This window comes from Oncorhynchus kisutch, linkage group LG16 (assembly GCF_002021735.2).
Source record: "Oncorhynchus kisutch isolate 150728-3 linkage group LG16, Okis_V2, whole genome shotgun sequence".
Taxonomy (NCBI): domain Eukaryota; kingdom Metazoa; phylum Chordata; class Actinopteri; order Salmoniformes; family Salmonidae; genus Oncorhynchus; species Oncorhynchus kisutch.
Genome location: NC_034189.2, coordinates 41,830,664 through 41,850,148, shown reverse-complemented (window position 1 = coordinate 41,850,148; position 19,485 = coordinate 41,830,664). Strand labels below are relative to the sequence as shown.

At 44.7% G+C, this 19,485-nt stretch overlaps 2 protein-coding genes across 7 annotated transcripts; one reads left to right on the top strand and one right to left on the bottom strand.

Moving 5' to 3' along the window:
• Positions 1 to 2,659: 2,659 nt before the first annotated feature.
• LOC109878210 (glycerol-3-phosphate dehydrogenase [NAD(+)], cytoplasmic-like) lies at positions 2,660 to 7,824 on the bottom strand. Of its 3 annotated transcripts, none has more exons than XM_020470451.2 (9): positions 7,545 to 7,824; positions 7,282 to 7,467; positions 6,769 to 6,946; positions 5,016 to 5,156; positions 4,582 to 4,720; positions 4,344 to 4,456; positions 3,897 to 4,130; positions 3,636 to 3,742; positions 2,660 to 3,241 (listed from the first exon to the last, which is right to left on the bottom strand). In XM_020470451.2, the coding sequence occupies exons 2-9, from the start codon at positions 7,320 to 7,322 to the stop codon at positions 3,145 to 3,147; spliced, it is 1,050 nt and encodes a 349-aa protein (XP_020326040.1). In that variant the 5' UTR covers positions 7,323 to 7,467; positions 7,545 to 7,824; the 3' UTR covers positions 2,660 to 3,144. The 3 variants fall into 3 exon arrangements, with proteins under 3 accessions (XP_020326040.1, XP_020326041.1, XP_031648324.1); XM_020470452.2 differs by having other exon boundaries at positions 7,638 to 7,781; XM_031792464.1 differs by having other exon boundaries at positions 7,282 to 7,821.
• On the top strand, positions 6,253 to 18,951 carry LOC109878209 (oxysterol-binding protein-related protein 11-like). Of its 4 annotated transcripts, none has more exons than XM_031792462.1 (13): positions 6,253 to 6,385; positions 8,617 to 8,685; positions 9,016 to 9,191; positions 9,705 to 9,784; positions 11,351 to 11,539; positions 11,932 to 12,133; positions 13,238 to 13,380; positions 13,793 to 13,927; positions 14,710 to 15,187; positions 15,415 to 15,601; positions 15,975 to 16,157; positions 16,347 to 16,500; positions 16,882 to 18,951. In XM_031792462.1, exons 2-13 carry the CDS (start codon positions 8,624 to 8,626, stop codon positions 16,936 to 16,938), a joined length of 2,046 nt encoding a protein of 681 aa, XP_031648322.1. In that variant the 5' UTR covers positions 6,253 to 6,385; positions 8,617 to 8,623; the 3' UTR covers positions 16,939 to 18,951. The 4 variants fall into 4 exon arrangements, with proteins under 4 accessions (XP_031648322.1, XP_031648323.1, XP_031648321.1 ...); XM_031792463.1 differs by lacking the exon at positions 6,253 to 6,385 and adding an exon at positions 7,503 to 7,638; XM_031792461.1 differs by lacking the exon at positions 6,253 to 6,385 and adding an exon at positions 7,503 to 7,687.
• Positions 18,952 to 19,485: the final 534 nt, after the last annotated feature.

Sequence of the window (19,485 nt, the reverse complement as noted above, 5' to 3'; positions counted from 1 at the left end):
CCCTGCGCCATTATGCCATGTTTGCCCTGTGAGACTGGCAGCTGGGGTGAGGACAAGGCATTTTTGTCTGTTTTATTTTCCTATGAGGGCCCTGGGACAGGGAGGGAGCGCTGATGATGAGGGCCCATTCGGCTGGCATTGACGTGTGAAGAGACTGTGTCAGTGACAGCTGAGGAGATCAGGCCCTGTAATTAGCTGTGTGTGTACAGAGAGGATGTAGGATGGGCCGTTGCTTCCCCTTCTCCCCCACCCTTTGACATTCAGGATTACTGATCATATTCTGAAAAACAGACAAACTGGGTATAGCAGACATGGATTCCACTAGTGTTTGTTTTCTTTCAAATAGTTAGGCCCAATCAAACTTTCAATCTGAAATGCCAGGTACAATAATACTATAATTAAGCAATAAGGCATGGGGGGGTGTGGTATATAGCCAATATACCACGGCTAAGGGCTGTTCTTAGGCACGACGCATGGCACAGCCCTTAGCTGTGGTATATTGGCCATATACCACAAACCCCCGAGGTGCCTTGTTGCTATTATAAACTGGTTATCAGTGTAATTAGAGCAGCAAAAATAAATGTTTTGTCATATCCGTGGTATATGGTCTGATATACCACGGCTGTCAGCCAATCCGCATTCAGGGCTCTAAACACCCAGTTTATTATAGAACAATATATGCCATTTAGCAGGCGCTTTTATCCAAAGTGACTTAGTCATGCGTGCGTACATTTTACATATAGGGTACAGGTTTGCCCTACTCCTTTGCTTCCATCGCACTGTGTTCGATGAATTATCAGTGAAATATTCAAATATTTGAAAGAAAATACATCCTATTTGAACACAGGTTATATAGCTTAGCGAGCAACATATTCTAGTCTGTTTGGGATTTTCACACAGAACTAGAATTATACAACTGTTATAAATATAAGGTTGTGAGAGCCAGGTGGTTGGGGCCTGGGGTGGCCCATATAGAGCATGCAAAGCCTGGGGGAAACGTTCGGAGGAGGAACACTGACAGAACCATCCATGTGAGACACAGGTGTGATCAACCAACAGTGAAAAACTCACCCCACCTCAGTACACACAGTAAATCACAGCGAACACTATTTGTTGTAACTCAATATTGCAAAATGTTGAGTTAATCCTCGTGTAACGATAGCCTTGATTTGTTGATGCAGCAACAGAGGTGGTTCAGAACAACACTGGTTAAATTAGTAACCTTTGCCTGAGACTTGACAACTTGCGTTAGTACCTCAAACTAATGCCTAGGCTTTAGCTAAGTGGGCTAACATTCTCGTGTCACCCAGCAGAGCCAGGTTTGAACCCCAGTCAGTCGCACTGTCAACTTGTAATTGGATAAGTAGATGTATTTGTCAGCAGCATGCAGACTGTGATATCTCAACCATGAACCATCCAGACCTCACACTCTTGTTTTTGCTCACTTTCTCCACCTAAGTCCAATACTCACTCTCTCCCACAATGGGACAGTGTTGTGTAGGGACTGGTTGGCCTCAGTGCAGTTACCATGGTGATTAAGCTGCTCTTTCAAGCCCAGGACTGAAGGTGCACCTCTTCTCTTTGTGACAGAGGACCAGGGTCTCAACCTGCACAAGGCTCTCAGTGTCTCACATCAAAACACTGATGCCACTTCAGCTGGAGGTGAAGGGGAGCCTAACCTTCTGCAACACCCCACACAGGTCCTCTCCTGGGGCCCAAAGTCCCACGGGAAACAGGGGCAGACAGGGTGCCTCAACCTGGGCCTTTGCCATCTCCGTGGCCCCCTGCCTTCCGTTGGGCCCTTTGATGTACAGGGATGTGTGGGATCTGGGGCAGCCCAGTCTGTGGAGCTGTCAACCAGAAGAGAGGCCTCCTCCTCGTCGGGTTACCCAGGAAAACGTGAACCATGGCCCGATACGGTCATGGCTACGAACAAGGTGGAAGCGTGGAGGGATGGATGGAAGCATCAAGGTCCCTCTGATCTGATGGGACAGTCAAAGGCCTAGCTGATTACTCGCTATCCCACTAAGCCTCTGTTCTTCTCGCTGTGATACAGCCAGAAGAGATGGAGAGACAAGGGCCACGATTGTTCTTTAATCCTGGGTCTGATATGGTTGTGTCACAGAAGAATCCAGGGAAGGGGTTTGTGGAATATCTGTACAACATTTACGTCTGTGTTCTCTAGGATAAGTAGGCCATCTTTGAAGTGAAGGCACGAACTAGATAAATGTAATTGTTATGAAAAGCTGATTTAAATCAGTTAAAACATCTAATTAAAATAAATATGGTCTTTCATTTTCTTTCAAGACATGTGCACGGACAACATTAGACAATCAAATAAAGGTATTTGTTATTCCTCCCTCATCTTAACTATTTCAAACGGTATTGTTCACTGTTATCCTCTGAAACGATTTCAAAGTTAAAAAGGGCAAGTTTTTTTTTTTACTCGGCAAGTCAGTTAAGAACAAATTCTTATTTAGATTAACGGCCTAACAGTGGGTTCAGGGGCAGAACGACAGATTTTTACCTTGTCATCTCGGGGATTCGATCTAGCAACCTTTCGGTTACTGGTCCAACGCACTAACCACTAGGCTACCTCCCACCCCAATGCAACATGGGGATGTGACAAGATGAAGTGAAACAAAAGAGTCACAATACATTTTTTTTTTCACTCAAAAGTATTATTTTGAGAATATTTGTTCCACAAATTGTAAAATTGTTAAATGAATAGAAAACATTTTTGTAACCAACAAAGATTACTTTACACGTGTCAAGTGTAGTTGGTTTAGTTGATAAGCTGATACACAATCAAAACACAAAACATATGAATATGCGACAAAGCACGTTAAGTAGTGGTTCTTCAGACTTATTATGAAATGATAAGGAACATTTAGTGGTTACAGTTACATTTTTAGGTAGTTACAATGATATGAATGAGCATTTATGCAGCACTGCTGCCCTCTGATGGTATGATGCTGCTACTGGAAGTGGCTCCGGGGGTGAAGTTGCCCTATAGGTACAGGTCTAGGATCAGCTTCCCCTCTCCAATCCCAACCTACCCATAGGGGAATGCAAATCTAGGGGCAACTTCACTCGACACCATTGGAGGAGCTGCAGGTTCCGTGGCTGCAGGTTCCAGAGTGATCACATATGTTCAGGGTGGCTCTGCAGACATGTGATAAACTCCTGCACAGCTTTTCCCTCAAAGCAGATCTGGTACACAGAGGCAAACAACGGAAACCTACAAGACAAAACATTGCACTAAATCTCAATGCAGCAAGGGGTGGTTCCATTAGCAGCACTCACACATTTATTGAGGAGAGCTTCAGCTCATATTTTCAGCTAATTTGATGAAAATGTTTGTGGTGAATGAGTAGAGGAATATTGGAGGAACATTTGCAAGTCATTAAATGTATTATTTAAAGGTAGGCTCAGCGATGTACGAAGTACACAAAAATATCGGGCCACAATTTCCACAAGAGAGTTGAGGCATGATGCTAATCGTCTTCACTATTTTCCCCATGTTGTAGCGTGAAGTGGAACTGTGCACATACGCAGATACTCTGTGTGACTGCGTGAGGGCAAGCAAAGTCATATCGCCGAGTCTCGCTTTAAGATGAAAGAGTTGTACTCACTTGCTGATCATGTCTCTCTTCTTGAGAATTTTGAACACCTCAGCGGAGGTTTGTGGGCCTTGGAGCTTCTGACCATTGAGCATCTCAGCCTCTAGCTCTTCAATAGACTGGAAAGGTATGCAACATAGTTACTTAAAGCACACACACACACAAGTTTCTTGAAGTGATGGATATTATTATCTTAACCGTTATCAACCTGACAAAACAGTTCAAAGTTGCACTGGTCACAGCACAGTCATATCCTTGAGTCGTGTTTGTCACCTTGGACGTCTTGGCGAAGGCCTCGGCCACCTTGCGGTTGCGCCCCCCGTAGCAGGTGGTGATCAGGTCGGCGACCCCACAGCTCTCCAGGAAGGTCACGGAGGAAACCTGGCCCTTACAGAACAGCTTGGTGAAGGCGATCATCTCCATCAGCCCAAGCCGGATCACCGCAGCCTTGGTGTTGTCCCCAAAGCCCAGACCGTCACAGAACCCAGCGCCCACCGCTACAATATTCTGGGAAGGGGAGAGTGGGGAAGGAACCATAAGTGTTATCTGCAGTTTTCTACTCTATTTCTATCAATATTATGATTCATGGTTTGTAAAAAAAAATAACATTTGACAATGTGAGCAAATAAAACAGAGGTGCAGTGCAATGAAACATAGGCCTCCTGTGTAAGTTACGTTCACGATGTAGCAGAAGTTCTTCTCTTTGAATGTAAACTGTACCTTGAGAGCCCCACAGAGTTCTACTGTGTCACTCTCCTGCACCACGGTGATCCTGAAGTTGGGAGTCTGCAGCAGCTCTTTAAAGATATGTCCGTTTGCTTCGTTCTTCGCTCCTGTTTAGGTAGTGATCGAAAGTCAAGGTCAACATAACTGCATCAGTGGGAGTTGCAACACAAGCCGAGGAGGACACAAAACATTACAGCACTATTCTAGATAATATTATGGAAAAATATTTTACCAATTGTGGTCTCACAGAACTTCTCATCAGCCACTTCGTTGGCAATGTTGGCCCCCATCAGGACGCTAACCTCGATTTCCAGTTTCTCACGGATGATGTCAGAGATGAGCTTCAAGCCCTCGGGGCCTTCATCGATGCCCTGAATAAGGACCAGGGCAGAAAAGAGATCTTAGGCTGCCTTCAATCACTCATTTTGTAACATATACCCTAGTTACCAGCATTTGGGTGGCAGCATTTTTTTGTGACAAGGCTGCTGTTACATAATGAGTGTAAAATCATAGCCATGATGATAAATTCATACAGCTGAGACTTTTCCTGAGTGATAAAAAGCCCGATATGAAGCCAGAGTAAAGTCAGACTTATACATTTTTATAGATTTTAGCAATGTTTTTTCTAAGTGAGAGCTGGTGTGAAAAAGAGCCAAATGACATTACTTTGATGAGGGATATCCCAATGGTTCCCTGTGCAATATGAGGTTTCATCTGATCACATAGCCTCCCAATGAACTGATGTGGAATGACAAAGATCAGTATGCTGGCCCCTTTCACCGCTTCTGTGATTTCTGGAACAGCAACCTGGTAAACCGGAGTGGGAAAAGATAGCATGATACATTGTACTATTCATGATGGATGTTCCTATGTAGTAGCATTTATCGTGAATCTACATTACGCGGTGGAGGCTGCTGTGGGGAGGACGGCTCATAATAATGGCTAGAACGGAGCGAATGGAATGGCGTCAGGCACGTAGAGACCATGGGTTTGATAACAATCCATTTTTTCCCGCTCCAGCCATTACCGCGATCCCGTCCTCCCCGATCAAGGTGCCATCAACCTCCTGTGATTACAACATGTCATGTGATGTTATTTTGTTACAGGGTCGTTTAAGGAATTGACATAAGGGGCGGCTGGATACAATAACACACGCATTAAGTCTTGGCATAGTGGAAAGCAAGGTATGTCAGACTGGTAGGCCGTTCAGAGAATGCCAACTACCTTAAGCATCTACCCATGAAGGTATATTCTGGCCGGGGGAGTTTTGTTAAGAGCCCAGACGCTCGTTCTGAACGTTAACATGCATCACTTGCGGTACGGTTTTGGAAATATAAGGAAAGTATCTTTCATAGCAGCATGAATTAATATCCCAAAAACTGAAGTCTAAATTACTACACACCTTTTATAGTATGTCTGGGAATTTCCAGTGACCTCACAATACCATATTATCATGATATTTAGGTGCCAATACGATATGTATTGCGATTCTCACAATTCTATGTATTGAGATTCGATACTGTGATTTTATTGCGATTCGATGTGCCAAACGGTTCACCATATAGCTGCAGAGGGACAAGCAAGAACATGAGAAAACGAGTTTGGATCAGTCAGGGAAATAAAAGTGCTGAAAACAAATTGTCTCCCTACTTAAAAAGGAGATGGAGAACAAGCTAGGAAAACAAGCGAAGGAAAAATACAGGACAACTAACAAAAAAAAAATCATATTGCGATAATGTCAAAACTACATGATTTATTGTCAAAAAATAATATCCTGATATGTAACTGTATAGATTTCTTACCCCAGCACTATTTTATAAGGTTAGGGTTTGTGTTCCCATATGGCCATGTTACAGCACTTTATTAAGGAAGACTAATGGAAGGCAGAGAAGACCACCTGTGCTAATTAGATATCTAGCGCACCTGTGTGTAAGCGTAACTGGAAAGGAAGTGTAGTTTTGTCGTCTGGAGGAACACAGTTGGCATGATATTGATCCCATACATACAGCCCTATGGTTCAGTGCAAACCTGATACAGTAAGTGGATCTTTTTTATATGAAAGATTATTTCTCACTGACATGAAAGATAATTCCATGTTTCAAAAACCGCATTGCATGCGATGATTATTGACGTTTCTGAACTTTAAAACAGAGGGGATTGTAGTTTACATGGGCCCACCGGTAAACAGTGCTTATAGCTGAGAACCTTAGGGATAAAGCAGAATGCCTTGGGTTCTTGTGAACAACCCCAGACGGATATGTTATCATCTCTGTATAGGTCAAACTTCACTCATCTTATCTGTGTGTATCCTTTTACACAACCACAAAGCATGTCCGGAGATAACGTTAACTCCAGATGTATTGCCCAACTCAATGATTTGTAATCTTGAGGCAAAAATCTAATATTAAACCAAACTAACCACATTTTTGGGAAGCTTGTGACCCGGTAGGTATTTGACGTTCTCATGCTCTGTGTTGATGATTTCTGTTAACTTTTTGCCATCGATCATCTCTTCAAACACCCACATGTTAACAATGGGGTCAAACCTGTTGGATCCCTTTGCATTGTGACCAACGATTTTGGCTATCGCAGAGCCCCTAGGAGATGATGAAAACGGATTAGATTGGAGGGCAATGGAATAACACCATTCATATTTTCAAAATCCCAGTCACAAAATGAACATGCTAAATATATTTTGGGGGTACCATAACCAGATTATAACAGTACACGGAATGTCTTGCATATACCCAAGCCTACATTCAAAGATTGTAAATCAAACTTCTGTTTGATATTCTATGAAACTACATTGCAAGTTGTCAATTTAGCCAAATATGAGCACTTAGTTGGCTACATTATGAATCAATGAGTGGAATTCACGATACAATTCTGTCGAATGCAGGCACATGCAAATAGAGAAAGCCCATAAATATACCAGTTTCCGGATCCAACGATGCACACTTTCTTAGCAGGCATGTTTAAGGTAGAGTAGCAGCCACGATTCCTTGAACAGTGTTAAGGGATCAGTAAAGTGCCGTGTTTATAACCATGTCCATAACTTCCTTATACGCCCTAGTCGTGTGGGCAGCACATTCTTTTTTTAGCACACCGCCCTTTTACCCTGTATATAAAAGAGGGGAAAGGTTTGTACAGGTTAGATAACAGTAGGGTTATTCTGGGTGTGCCACCACGACGAACCTGTCATGACAAGTATGGAGAGACATTTATCCATGGAGAAAGTCCTATAATTTTCTCGATTTGCCGAGCCCGGGGGAGATACAAAATTCTCACGGTTTGTCATGCAACACGACTGAAATATGTGCCGGCGGTAGCTCGATGGGGTATGTGCAGGATATATTTGAAGACGTGTTCTATTTCCACAATGCAACCTATTTCGGAAAAACTTTGTATGCCACAAACGTCCCTATTGTTTTGCCAATGCGGAAGTCCTTTCATGGAATTGAATCACATGACTCCAGTTCCGTGTCGCGTCATCGTGAAGCCTGTTAGCGATTTGGATCATGTAAACCCCAAGCTCACGACCTCGCTAGCTAGCACGCCACTGTTTTTACAATAATATATTGTGATGGATTACTTAATCAGTCGTTTAGATAGTTTCTCATGAACGATAGCTATGTGGTTTGTAAAGCCATAAACCGAATAAATCCATCTGTGAGCAAGGCCTTCAAGTTAGCAAATCAGACTAGAGATTGCAGTGTGACTAGTTGTCAAGCTAGCTAACGTTTCTGGCAAGGTTTGTAGCTTGTTAGCTAGCTATAACGTTGGCTATGACTATGCAAGGAGAAACCGTCACGGCAATACGAATATCGGACAGTGAAGGGAAACTGGATGTCTTTCCCCAGAAAGGGACGCCTGGTAGTTCTGGGAGAGGGAGTTCTAAAGGCTGGCAGTACAGGTATGATGACTGTCTAGCTAGCTAGGCTAATTATCTGGCTTAGCCATATCTGGCTAACCAATCTGCAAACCTAGTTAGCTGCAGTGATTTGTTTGGTTAATAGGCAGTGCAACACACATCTTCAGCTGGTAACGCTAACTAGCAAGCCCTTGGTCAAACGTTAGCTGTCTAGCCAGCTATGGTTTCTAGCTTTTTCTAGCTGAGCTTACTGACTTAACTATTAGTTAACAGGCTAGTCAGAGTTGAATCAGAGGTTCATCTGGAGTTGAACTTTGCCTACCCATTGATGTTATTGTAGCATAACTAGCGTGTTTGCTAACTGTCAATCATTTTCTCAATCTCTGCTCTATTCAGTGACCACATGGAAAATATTGACGGTTACCTGATGAAATACACCAACCTGGTAACAGGATGGCAATATAGGTGAGTGGGCAGCCCAGGTTGAAGAACATTGATTAAACAGTACTTTTAATAAATGCACATAGCATTTACAATTTGATCAAATCAGCTAAACATACTACTGAATTGATTCATTGCTTTGCCAACAAGCATCTTGAGCTCAAGGGCTTTGGGCCAGTAACCAAAAGGTCACTGGCTCGAATCCCTGAGACGATTAGATGAGAAATCTGTCTATGCCCTCGCAAGGCACCCAACCTTATTTTCTTCTATAAGTCATGTAAATCTCTCTGTATAAGAGCATCTGCTAAATTACTCAAATTATTTGATTGATTGAACGTTCTGCTCTTCATGCAGGTTCTTTGTCCTCAACAATGAGGCAGGGTTGTTGGAGTACTTTGTCAATGAGCAGTCCAGGCCCCAGAAACCTCGCGGGACACTCCCCTTGGCAGGGGCGGTCATATCCCCCAGCGACGAGGACTCCCACACCTTCACGGTTAATGCCATCAGTGGGGAACAATACAAGCTCCGAGGTGAAACGCACACACACTGTCTCTCACACTCCTCACCAATCAAAAAACAATCAAAACTGCTAAAACAACTCATACAAGAGTGTCATGCTGTTTGAGTAGTCTACTACTGGACATGTATGGTTTGCATTTCATCACAATGTTATTATATCCTCAATGCATCAGTCAGTAGTTGGACAGGCAAGATGCACATCTAGTCACTGTCAGACTATTGTACCAAGACTTCAGGAAGGGGAGAAAGCATGTAAAACATATCCAAATCAATACGCAATAATGGCGGTATTCTCATTATCCTCGGTTGACGAGGGATAACATTGTCGTTATTGATCCATGCGGAGAGATTCACTCTGCTGCACTGTAATGTGCTCACTCTGTTCAGGCACCAAACTAAAGAAAACCGACAAACGGATGCACTAACTGAACATACCCAATAGGAAACTCGTTTGAATTTTCAGTTGCAAAACATTTTGCAACCGTGTGCACTAATGAATGTGACCCTGTGGTGTTGTCTCCCAGCCACGGACGCCAAAGAGAGACAGCACTGGGTGAGCCGGCTGCAGATCTGCACGCAGCACCACACTGAGGCCATGGGGAAGGTAAAGGCCAGGGCTTTTCGTCTGACACACCCACTTTCACAGGCGCATATACACAGTTGCTTGCACACACAGTTGCTTGCGCACACACAGTTGCTTGCGCACACACAGTTGCTTGCGCACACACAGTTGCTTGCGCACACACAGTTGCTTGCGCACACACAGTTGCTTGCGCACACACAGTTGCTTGCGCACACACAGTTGCTTGCGCACACACAGTTGCTTGCGCACACACAGTTGCTTGCGCACACAGTTGCTTGCGCACACACAGTTGCTTGCGCACACACAGTTGCTTGCGCACACACAGTTGCTTGCGCACACAGTTGCATGCACGCACACACAGTTGCATGCACGCGTGCGCACACAGTTGCATGCGCACACACGCGCACACACAGTTGCATGCGCACACACAGTTGCATGCACACACACACACAGTTGCATGCATACGCACGCACTCACCATCACAAGCTCTTTCTCACTCACAACAATGTTTTCCCTTGATCCAGACACTCTACTAGCTCGTTTTGTGACGCAATTCCATTGATCGTGTCCATGGTTGCCTGTAACATGAGCTTCATAACAGAAGTGCAGAGCAGATGTCTTGTATTTAGATTAGATGTAGTAGTGTTTGTGCTTGATAATGAGAACATATTGATGGGGAACTCGAGCTACTATTCATTTAGCTTAGTCATGAGCCAAGACCATCCTTGATGCCAGACTTTGAGTGTAGTGTTGTAACACACCAAAGACACCCCTGGCTGCAGCATAGCAGACAAATGGGGGGGGGGGAGGATGTGACACTTCCTTAAAAAAACAAGTTTGATCTTACGTTCCTGGCTAATGTCAGTGAGTCTGAATTACTCAGTGGGATTTCCTTCCTAACAGATGTACATTTTCTGTTGAAATACTGATGATAAGACAGAATGTGGCAAACCACAAGCATGATGCAAACTCTATTCTTGGATAAATTGTGGCGTAACCATAATGACTCGATTCAGTACACTTCACATTATTGGCCTTAATTCGTCTCGCATCTTGAGCACTTGAGTTGAAGACAGTCAGCATTTACAGAGCACACGGACATGACACCATAAGGTCACACAAATAGTCACAAACAAGATGGCTCCACAGGTTAAGATTCCCCTAGGTACAGATCTAGGATCTTTTCCCCCTACCACAATCCTAGCGGTAATTAGAGATATATAACTCGTTTTAACATGGACATTTCCATTGAGTGCTTCCACCATTTTTAAAGTTGTCAACTGGTGGGGATTCCTGTAAGTTGGGAGCAATCAGCCAATGACAAAGAAGTCAATGGCCTAAGCCTCAATGTCGCTGCCCATTCTCTCTCTCTCACACACACTATAATGGCACAGATACAAAGCCTCGATCTCTATGCTGTAACCATTAGTGAGGGAAATGCTAAACTGACCCAATATCTGAGTCGGTAAGGGGCAACTTTACGTACATTCCACACGCTCCAATGGTAAAAATATGCTTATCTGAAGATCCTCTCACAGATGAGATTCACTCTATGACAAATTTGTTGACCATCTTGTCTTTGTCCAGAGTAACCCTCCGCCCAAGTCTCGCAGCTACTCCATGGCGTCTCAGGGGAGCGCCAGCTCGCCCCTGTCCCAGCGCAGGCCTAGCCAGAACGCTGCCTCCTTCTTCAGCATGACTCAGCTCCACAAGGGCTCCTCGCTGTACTCCTCCAAGAGGTCCCTGCTGCCTGACCATTTGCTTGATGCCAGAGAGGTAGGCTGGGGGTGGGGATGATAGCTATTGCCTCATGTACCAAAATAGAAGTGGGGTTTGGCGTAGCTTGAAGGATATTGTTGTTTTTCTCAGTGTTTTGTATTTTCCATCAGTTGTTTGTTGTTATAACTTCGCGTCTCAACAGGAATAGCTGGTGGTAGAGAGAAGAATATCTCTTCTGCCTTATTTGAAATGTATTTTGTCATAGAGGAATTCTCTTTTTACCCGTCTTACTCTGGCTTTTTTTGTTTAGTGTCATTTTATGAAGATCGTTCATCTAGGACTAGGTGACAGGGACTTCTTGTTTTAATCTAATGACGGATACAGTAAGCACATTTGTACATCGGTATCAACTTACTCCTCCGGTTCCTTCCGCTCTTCTTTACTCCCAGATGATGACCCAGGCCCAGGGCCAGCACCGAGACCTGATCCAGACCATCGAGGGCCTGCCCCCGGCCGCGGGGCCCCTCTCCCCGCTAGACCAGGACCTGCTGATGCTCAAGGCCACCTCCATGGCCACCATGAACTGCCTCAACGATTGCCTGCACATCCTGCAGCTGCAGCAGGTGGCCCGCCAGAGGAGCTCCCTGGGAGGTGAGGGTGACCGCTGGGGGCCTGGAAGGGAGGGGGAGTAGGTCACTACTGGTGACAGTAATGTGTGTTCATTTATGGATGAACTCTAATGAAAAGAAAGGGATCTGTGTACATGCACTGTTAGTTTTTTTCAGTGGGTAGATCTTTACTGCCAGGCTTTCTCAGATTTGCCTTCAAGGTGATGGTTAATTTACCACCGAAGAGAGCCAGGTAGAAACGGTTTAAGTTGCCTTTTCTTTGACCCATTTCTTAAAGTAAGCTGTGGAAGTCTTGAAGGTGTTTTTAGTCATGTTTAGTTGTATGTGACATGTATTAGACACCCATCCTGTGCTTGCACAATTCTACCTCACAAATCATGGAATTGCACATGTTGACCCTCCCAGTCCAGATGTACTCTGAAAGCTTTCTCCGAAAGCCGACAGTGGAATTATTTTCCATAATTAATGAGGGAGCGGTACTTATTCTTACCGGCTGTCTAGGCTGGTAACCAGATCGCTCATTGGGTAACTTGAGTAATAACAGCTCTCCCATTAACCACCTTCCTTTTTGATCACACCGCACCATACTGACAGCCAAGAGACTTACCAAAAGTGTATGGCTGCTACGGTCTCAGCCATTTCTTTTGACAGAGCCAAACAGACTTTGTGGAATCGGCGAAACAGTGAAAAGCCGTCACAAGTTCCCGGTTTGACGTAGGAGATCGTAAGAGATCTTGTTACCTGGCATCCATATTTCATTAGGCCCACGAACAGGACGGAACCCGGGGACCAGCCAATCAGGAAAAGTTGTCAAGGATTGTGTGGGCCGTGCTAATTTGAATGGACCTCGCCTCCCTGCCAAACACTAACCCACCAATCAGGCGGTTTCCTGTTGGCTGGGCATAAAACTTATCTCGATACACCCTGTGTACCGGGGATCGGGTTAATGTCTCATCCTGTAGTCCTAGGGAACTGTCAGGGGAATACGCCAGCCTGGGTCTTTCTTGAATGGTCACTGGCTACAACCTTGTTGTTTTGGTCTGGTAGCCTCAAGGGGCCTTGTAGCCTAGCATGAGTACCTCTGAGCTAAAGGTTGTGGTGGCCACCGCTGTGTCGGGTGTTACAGGGCCAACCATTGAGTGGCTGGAGCCCAAGCTGCCGGACATCCTGAAGAATGGCGGGCCCTTGGACAGCTTCAGCACCGAGGGAGGGCCACTGGAGGGTAGCCTCCTGGAGCTCAGTGCCACGGAGCCCTGCAGTTTCTCTGGGGTAAGGACAAGGAACATTACTAGATCCAAAAAGGCTTTTCCCACTATCGAGCCAAACTGTACTGACCTGAGGCTGTATGTATCAAGCGCTCAGAGTAGGAGTGGCCTGGTTACGCATCCAGTATAGTTACTGGAACTGTGCTAGAAAGGACGATGTGAAAAGAAAGTGATTGGCGTATCTCTTTGGACACGACAATTTGACTTCAGTAATTTTTTATTTATTAATTAAATGTATAACATTGTTTCCAATGATCAATTTGTCCATGGTCAGGTGAGGAGGACGGTAAATATAACTAAAGGCCTTTTATTTTCAATCAGCTTTTTCTTGTAGGTACTTCAGTTTGACTGTTTTTCAAGATGCAAGCCACAACTTATGATGTTCTCAACGCAAATATTGTTGTATCCCCTGCCAGGAGGAGATTGACGGGGAGGACGAGGTGGAGGACGCGTTCACGGAAAAGGAGGAGGAACTGGGGGCGGTGGAGGAGGAACGCAGTGTCATCCTACACCTGCTCTCGCAGCTCAAGCTGGGCATGGACCTCACACGGGTAGGTCAAGTTCCACAATGCTCACACCGCTGCCCCCCCCGCCGTGGCCTGGACACCGCCTGAAACATATGGCTGGACCAAGGCCCAACCTGAAACATGCATCAGGCTGGACCAAGGCCCAGATAGACAGACCGTAATGGTGTCTTGTTTCCCGTCCTCTGATTGGCTAATGTAAAGGACTGCATACTGCAGTTAAGAAATGCCTCTGTTTGTTTTGCTTTTCTTGTTGACTTCATAGTAGAGCTAGGTGATATGGACTAAAATCCATATTGCGATTTAAATTGCTTGAATTGATGCGATAACAATAAATAGAACGATGCGTTCTAAAAGTTAATGTGCACCAGTTTTTATTTGCATTACCTTTTAAACTAATACCACTAGTTTGATGGTTTTAGCCATAAGTTGTCCCATTAACAATCCTCCATATTAGCAACCGTATTTAATTTCAGACTTCACATTTCTCTAATATAGGCTACAAAATGCCTGCGATAAGGGATCTGTATGGTCGGCGTCGATCATTTTCGATTATCGTCTCGGCTCTACTTCAGTGAAATTACGTTTCCCATGGTTAGCAGCTAGTGTCGGCTCAAAGCCTGTGTGTCGGATAGTAGTTTGTCAAGACATAAAAAGAGAATGTGCTCTCAAATTCCAATTGAAGCTTTAAAAATAAAAATCTTTACCTCATAGCTACATGTCATTATAGATCACACACTAGATTATTGAACAATTGTCAATGTCCCAACCTGCTTTATTAAAGGTCATAAATAGTTCTGTCTCCTCAGGTGGTACTGCCCACCTTCATCCTGGAGAAGCGCTCCTTGCTAGAGATGTACGCTGACTTCATGTCCCACCCGGACCTGTTCGTAGCCATCACAGACGGCCAAGGGCCCGAGGAGCGCATGGTGCGCTTCGTCGAGTACTACCTCACCTCCTTCCACGAGGGCCGCAAGGGCGCCATCGCCAAGAAGCCCTATAACCCCATCATCGGCGAGAGCTTCCACTGCTCCTGGAGGGTGCCCAGGTCAGGGGAACCCGCCAAGGATGCCCCCTCGCCCCCCTCTCCTCCCCAAGGAAGCCCCACCACCGAGGGGGAGGACGGTAGTTACCAGTTGCGCTTCGTGGCTGAGCAGGTGTCCCATCACCCGCCCGTGTCGGGCTTCTACGCTGAGTGCCCCGAGAGGCGGATGTGTGTCAACACCCACGTGTGGACCAAGAGCAAGTTCATGGGCATGTCCATCGGGGTGTCCATGATCGGGGAAGGTAAGGCCAGAGACGGAGTATCGATTATTGCACCTGGTTTGAAATGGAGAGACTCGGTAAGGGATTATGCCTACTTCCTTCAGACCAATGTCAAATGGAGAGTGGACATTTCTTCCATACAGGAAGTAATTATTGTTGAGTCTTTCGACTTCAAACCTCTGGCTAAAAGTGATCAGTAATGTGAACAGGATACAAGGTATAAACCTTACAGTAATCTGTATGTGTAGGCTGTCTGTACCTGCTGGAGCATGACGAGGAGTACACCTTCACGCTGCCCTGTGCCTATGCCCGCTCCATCCTTACCGTGCCCTGGGTGGAACTGGGGGGAAAGGTTAACGTGAACTGCACCAAGTCGGGATACTCCGCAGTCATCACCTTCCAGACCAAGCCCTTCTACGGAGGCAAGCTGCACAAGTGAGTGCCCCTCACAGAGCACACCTGCAGAGGAATTTCTAATGCTTTCATTAAATTGTTACATTGGCTTTATGTCCCTGTGCCGTTACAGCTTCATATAGTTCCATGTTATGTTACTGTGTGTGTTTAGATTTAAACAATTACATTTTTATGGATCCTAGGACTCCCTAGAAAACGGTGACGGTTGAGGAGTGGATTATCCTGGCTAAAAGATTAATTTAAATTGAGTTAATAAACAAGTGCTTGAATAATTGACAAAAGCCACAACTCTTTGAAGTGACCTCAAATTGTTTTGCATAGTTTGCGCATAGAGGCTGTGATTGGTAGATATCGTTGATCATGTGTTCTCCTGCTCTCGTGGCGCCTCACGCAGGGTGACTGCTGAGGTAAAGCACAACGCCACCAGCGCCGTGGTGTGCCGCGTTCAGGGCGAGTGGAACGGCGTGCTCGAGTTCAGCTACCAGAATGGCGACACGTGCATGGTAGATGTCACCAAGCTGCCCGTCACCAAGAAGCGCGTGCGCCCCAACGACAAGCAAGGACCAACTGAATCGAGGTTAGACCAAAAAGTCCATCATATTGGCATTAATATGCTGAGATTTGTTTCTGATGCTTTCAGGTGAGGTTGTGGCATAGATAAGGACTGTAGATGAAAAATAAGCTGTTTAGTTATGTCTCCTCTGTTGATTATTGTGCCTTGTCCCATTTGAATAGTCATGATGTAAATAGATAACTCTGTTTTTAGGCGCCTGTGGCAGCATGTAACCGAGTCGCTGCGTCAGAAGGACATTGAGAAGGCCACGGAGTACAAGAGGATCCTGGAGGAGCGACAGAGGACCGAGGAGAGACACCGCACTGAGACTGAGACCCCATGGAGGACCAGATATTTTGAGAGCGAGGTACGTAGAACATCGTCTTGACAAACCTTTTCATATTTGGCGCGCTTGCTTCAGTAAGACCTGCTGGAGCTCTGGACAGACATGCTTTTGGACAGCTGAAGCAGGCACACCCATTTTCTTCAGGAAACGTTATATTGTTGTTTCGTTAAACGGTCAGGCATTTTGACACCCAGTTTTGCTCGAAGAATGCAAGGATCATGGACACATATCTAATGAGGCATTTACAGTTTATATTCAGGAATCAATGGATTTTATAATGGATTCTCTTCTGTCAGACATTTATAGGTTGAAATGACAATTGCGTAGCAGGAAATCTTAGCTTGTACTTTTTTATTAAATTTTGTTGTCATGTTTGCTATTCTTCCCTCCTCTCTGTGCTAGGGCGAAGGCTGGATGTATCACAAACCACTGTGGAAAACACCCACTCTGAAAACTTAGTCCTACCGGTCAGTGAGATCTATCATCGAGAACGGGTGTAGCCACGAGACTGACGCTCTCTTTTGGTGTGTGTGTGTGCGCGCGAATGTGTGGGGTTATTTCCTAAACGGTCGAGGTAAAGCGCGACCTCCACTTACGTGCATACGGATGCAAAGGTATTGGGGAAATCCCTATAACGTGATGAAAAGCTATATAGTTTCATCTCCCACTCGATGTACAACTCAAACCTCAAGGTAGTAAGGTACAGGCTTTTGTGCTGATCACTTTTTTGTATAATCCACTCTGAGGACATTTCTCCTTGAACAGACACAAGGTACTCCATTTACGCCGCCTTCACAATCGTATGACGACGCGCTCCTTTGGGTTGTTTTATAGTGTTCAAGGATCACGATTCAGAGGGAGTTTTTTTTTTACAGTGATGTCGCACACGAGACCGAGAATGGAAGTGCATCTTTCAAAGTACGCGATTGATGTTCGACGGCGTGAACTGGATAGCTGTATTTTGGGATATGATTGGCAGGGCCTGGGTCATGTTCATTAGGGCATGCGACAGAATGTTTTAAAACGCAATACAACGGTAAATTTAGTTATTGGATAAGTACATACAGTCCCTCCCTTTTTGACTTTTCTTCCGTTTGGTGCCTAATGAACATGACCCTGCACATATTATGTCACAGCTTGGATAAGACACACACACACACACACACACACACACACACACACAACCTGTCACTACAATGAACAAGTTTATAATTGGGGCAATGGTCCTGAATTCATACTGTAGGTAATTAATTACATTACTCCTTTGGTTTTGCACAGACTTCTCCATTTGGATGATTCCATTGTTCAAAATGATTGACAAGGTTTGGCATGATAATATTTTAACGATTTAGGCCCCCCCAAAGTGAATGCATTTGTTGATATGCGATGTATGATAAAGTAACAATCATTCCTTTCGCAGTCCCAAAGGGATATAGTCCACCTTCCTGGAGGAATTTTGGAAAATGGAACGCATGATGAGCAATGTCTTTTTGTGTACTGCAAGTATTATTATACTCTGGTTACTATGTCTGAATTCCACAATTTGTTTTCATATGCAAACAAATGTTTTACTTATTTTTCTGGTTCAAAATGTCTGTCTGTTCTGATTTTTAAGAGCAGAATATAACTTAATATTGTCACCTTATTAGTTGGTTTTGAATGAGATTGCTCCCTCGTGGTGGTTCTATTCAAAAGCTACAGTTATCACATTTTTCACCCCCCCCAATGTATGAAATACACAACACTAGTTGAGTCTCAACACCAATGCAGTCAATATCAGCCTGGAAAGGTTCTCCCAACCCCTTATTTGATAGGCAGAATGCAAAGAGAAGAGCATGGGATTTGATTTTTAACTCTGCATTGATAAGCTACTCTATCCACGTCATGGTGCCTTAATCACTCTTCCTGTGTGCTTCTTCCAGTCCAAGAGTATAGCATACACCCCCCCCCCCCCCCCCCCCCCCCCCCCCAGGGCCGGATTACCGGATTTGGAAGTCAGCTAATTTATAGCAGTTTCGTACTGCTATTCTACACATTTTGGCATGAGCCTGAGAACAATTAGCTGTTTTAAAGCTATATTGAGGCAATTCTACACATTATGCTATCTGGGGGGCCCCCGACCTCCAAGGGGAAGCAACCCCTTGAGGTCGGGGATGCCGGGGCACGTGCCCTGCGTGCCAGTTCTGTAATCTAGCCCTGTTTTGTTTCCTCCGTCACCGCTATGAATGATGCAATAGTATGTAAATATTGGTTGTTTTGAGGGTAGTTGTTGCATTCTTTCCTGGTTTGAAGAAAGACATGTTAGAAGCGCAGACCCCTGAATGGTGTTATACATGTTGACTTTGTTGTTTGGTATATTACTCGTTTGTCTTGCTGACCTGTGAAATGCACTGACATTGAAGGAAACATGACTCCTTGTAGACTAAGATATGTGTGGTAATGAATGATTAAATAAATTGCCTATCAATTGAGTATCGTGTTAACTCTTTCGCCCAAAAAAAGCACTGCTCATACAACAGTAATATTTAATAACCCAATACATGTTCCTTATTGAGGGCACAGTCATGTTTCTGGGCATTCTTTCCATGCATCCCCTTAGAGTTTGCTTCGTTGCAATCATTTGACGTATACATTTTTGTTTCTCTCTATGGGTATTATTTGGTTATTCAATGTACTTCTGGCACTAAAGCATGACAGCTGCTTGTAAGATTTATCCTGTGAATTTCCATATGCAATGCCAAATATAACAGACAATTGTGAAAGATGTGCCACAGTCACGGTAGATTGTGGTTTATCCCCTCGGTCTCATATGCCAGATCAAATGTTATTAGTCACATGCACAGACCTTACAGTGAAATGCTTACTTACGAGCCCCTAACCAACAATGCAGTTTCCCCAAAAATACGGCTAAGAATAAGCGAAAAGTAACAAGTAATTAAAGAGCAGCAGTAAAATAACAATAGCTAGACTATACAGGGGGGTACCGATACAGAGTCAATGTGCGGG

Bases quoted from the DNA above. Each gene is read 5' to 3' on its own strand.
- LOC109878210 (XM_020470451.2), bottom strand. From the start codon at position 7,322: ATGCCTGCTAAGAAAGTGTGCATCGTTGGATCCGGAAACTG. The intron at 6,947-7,281 runs GTATATTTATGG...ATCATCTCCTAG, and splicing joins ATCGTTGGATCCGGAAACTG to GGGCTCTGCGATAGCCAAAA. The intron at 5,157-6,768 runs GTTAGTTTGGTT...CCGGTTTACCAG, and splicing joins ACAAGCTTCCCAAAAATGTG to GTTGCTGTTCCAGAAATCAC.
- LOC109878209 (XM_020470450.2), top strand. From the start codon at position 8,135: ATGACTATGCAAGGAGAAACCGTCACGGCAATACGAATATCGGACAGT. The intron at 9,785-11,350 runs GTAAAGGCCAGG...GTCTTTGTCCAG, and splicing joins ACACTGAGGCCATGGGGAAG to AGTAACCCTCCGCCCAAGTC. The intron at 15,602-15,974 runs GTGAGTGCCCCT...CGCCTCACGCAG, and splicing joins TACGGAGGCAAGCTGCACAA to GGTGACTGCTGAGGTAAAGC.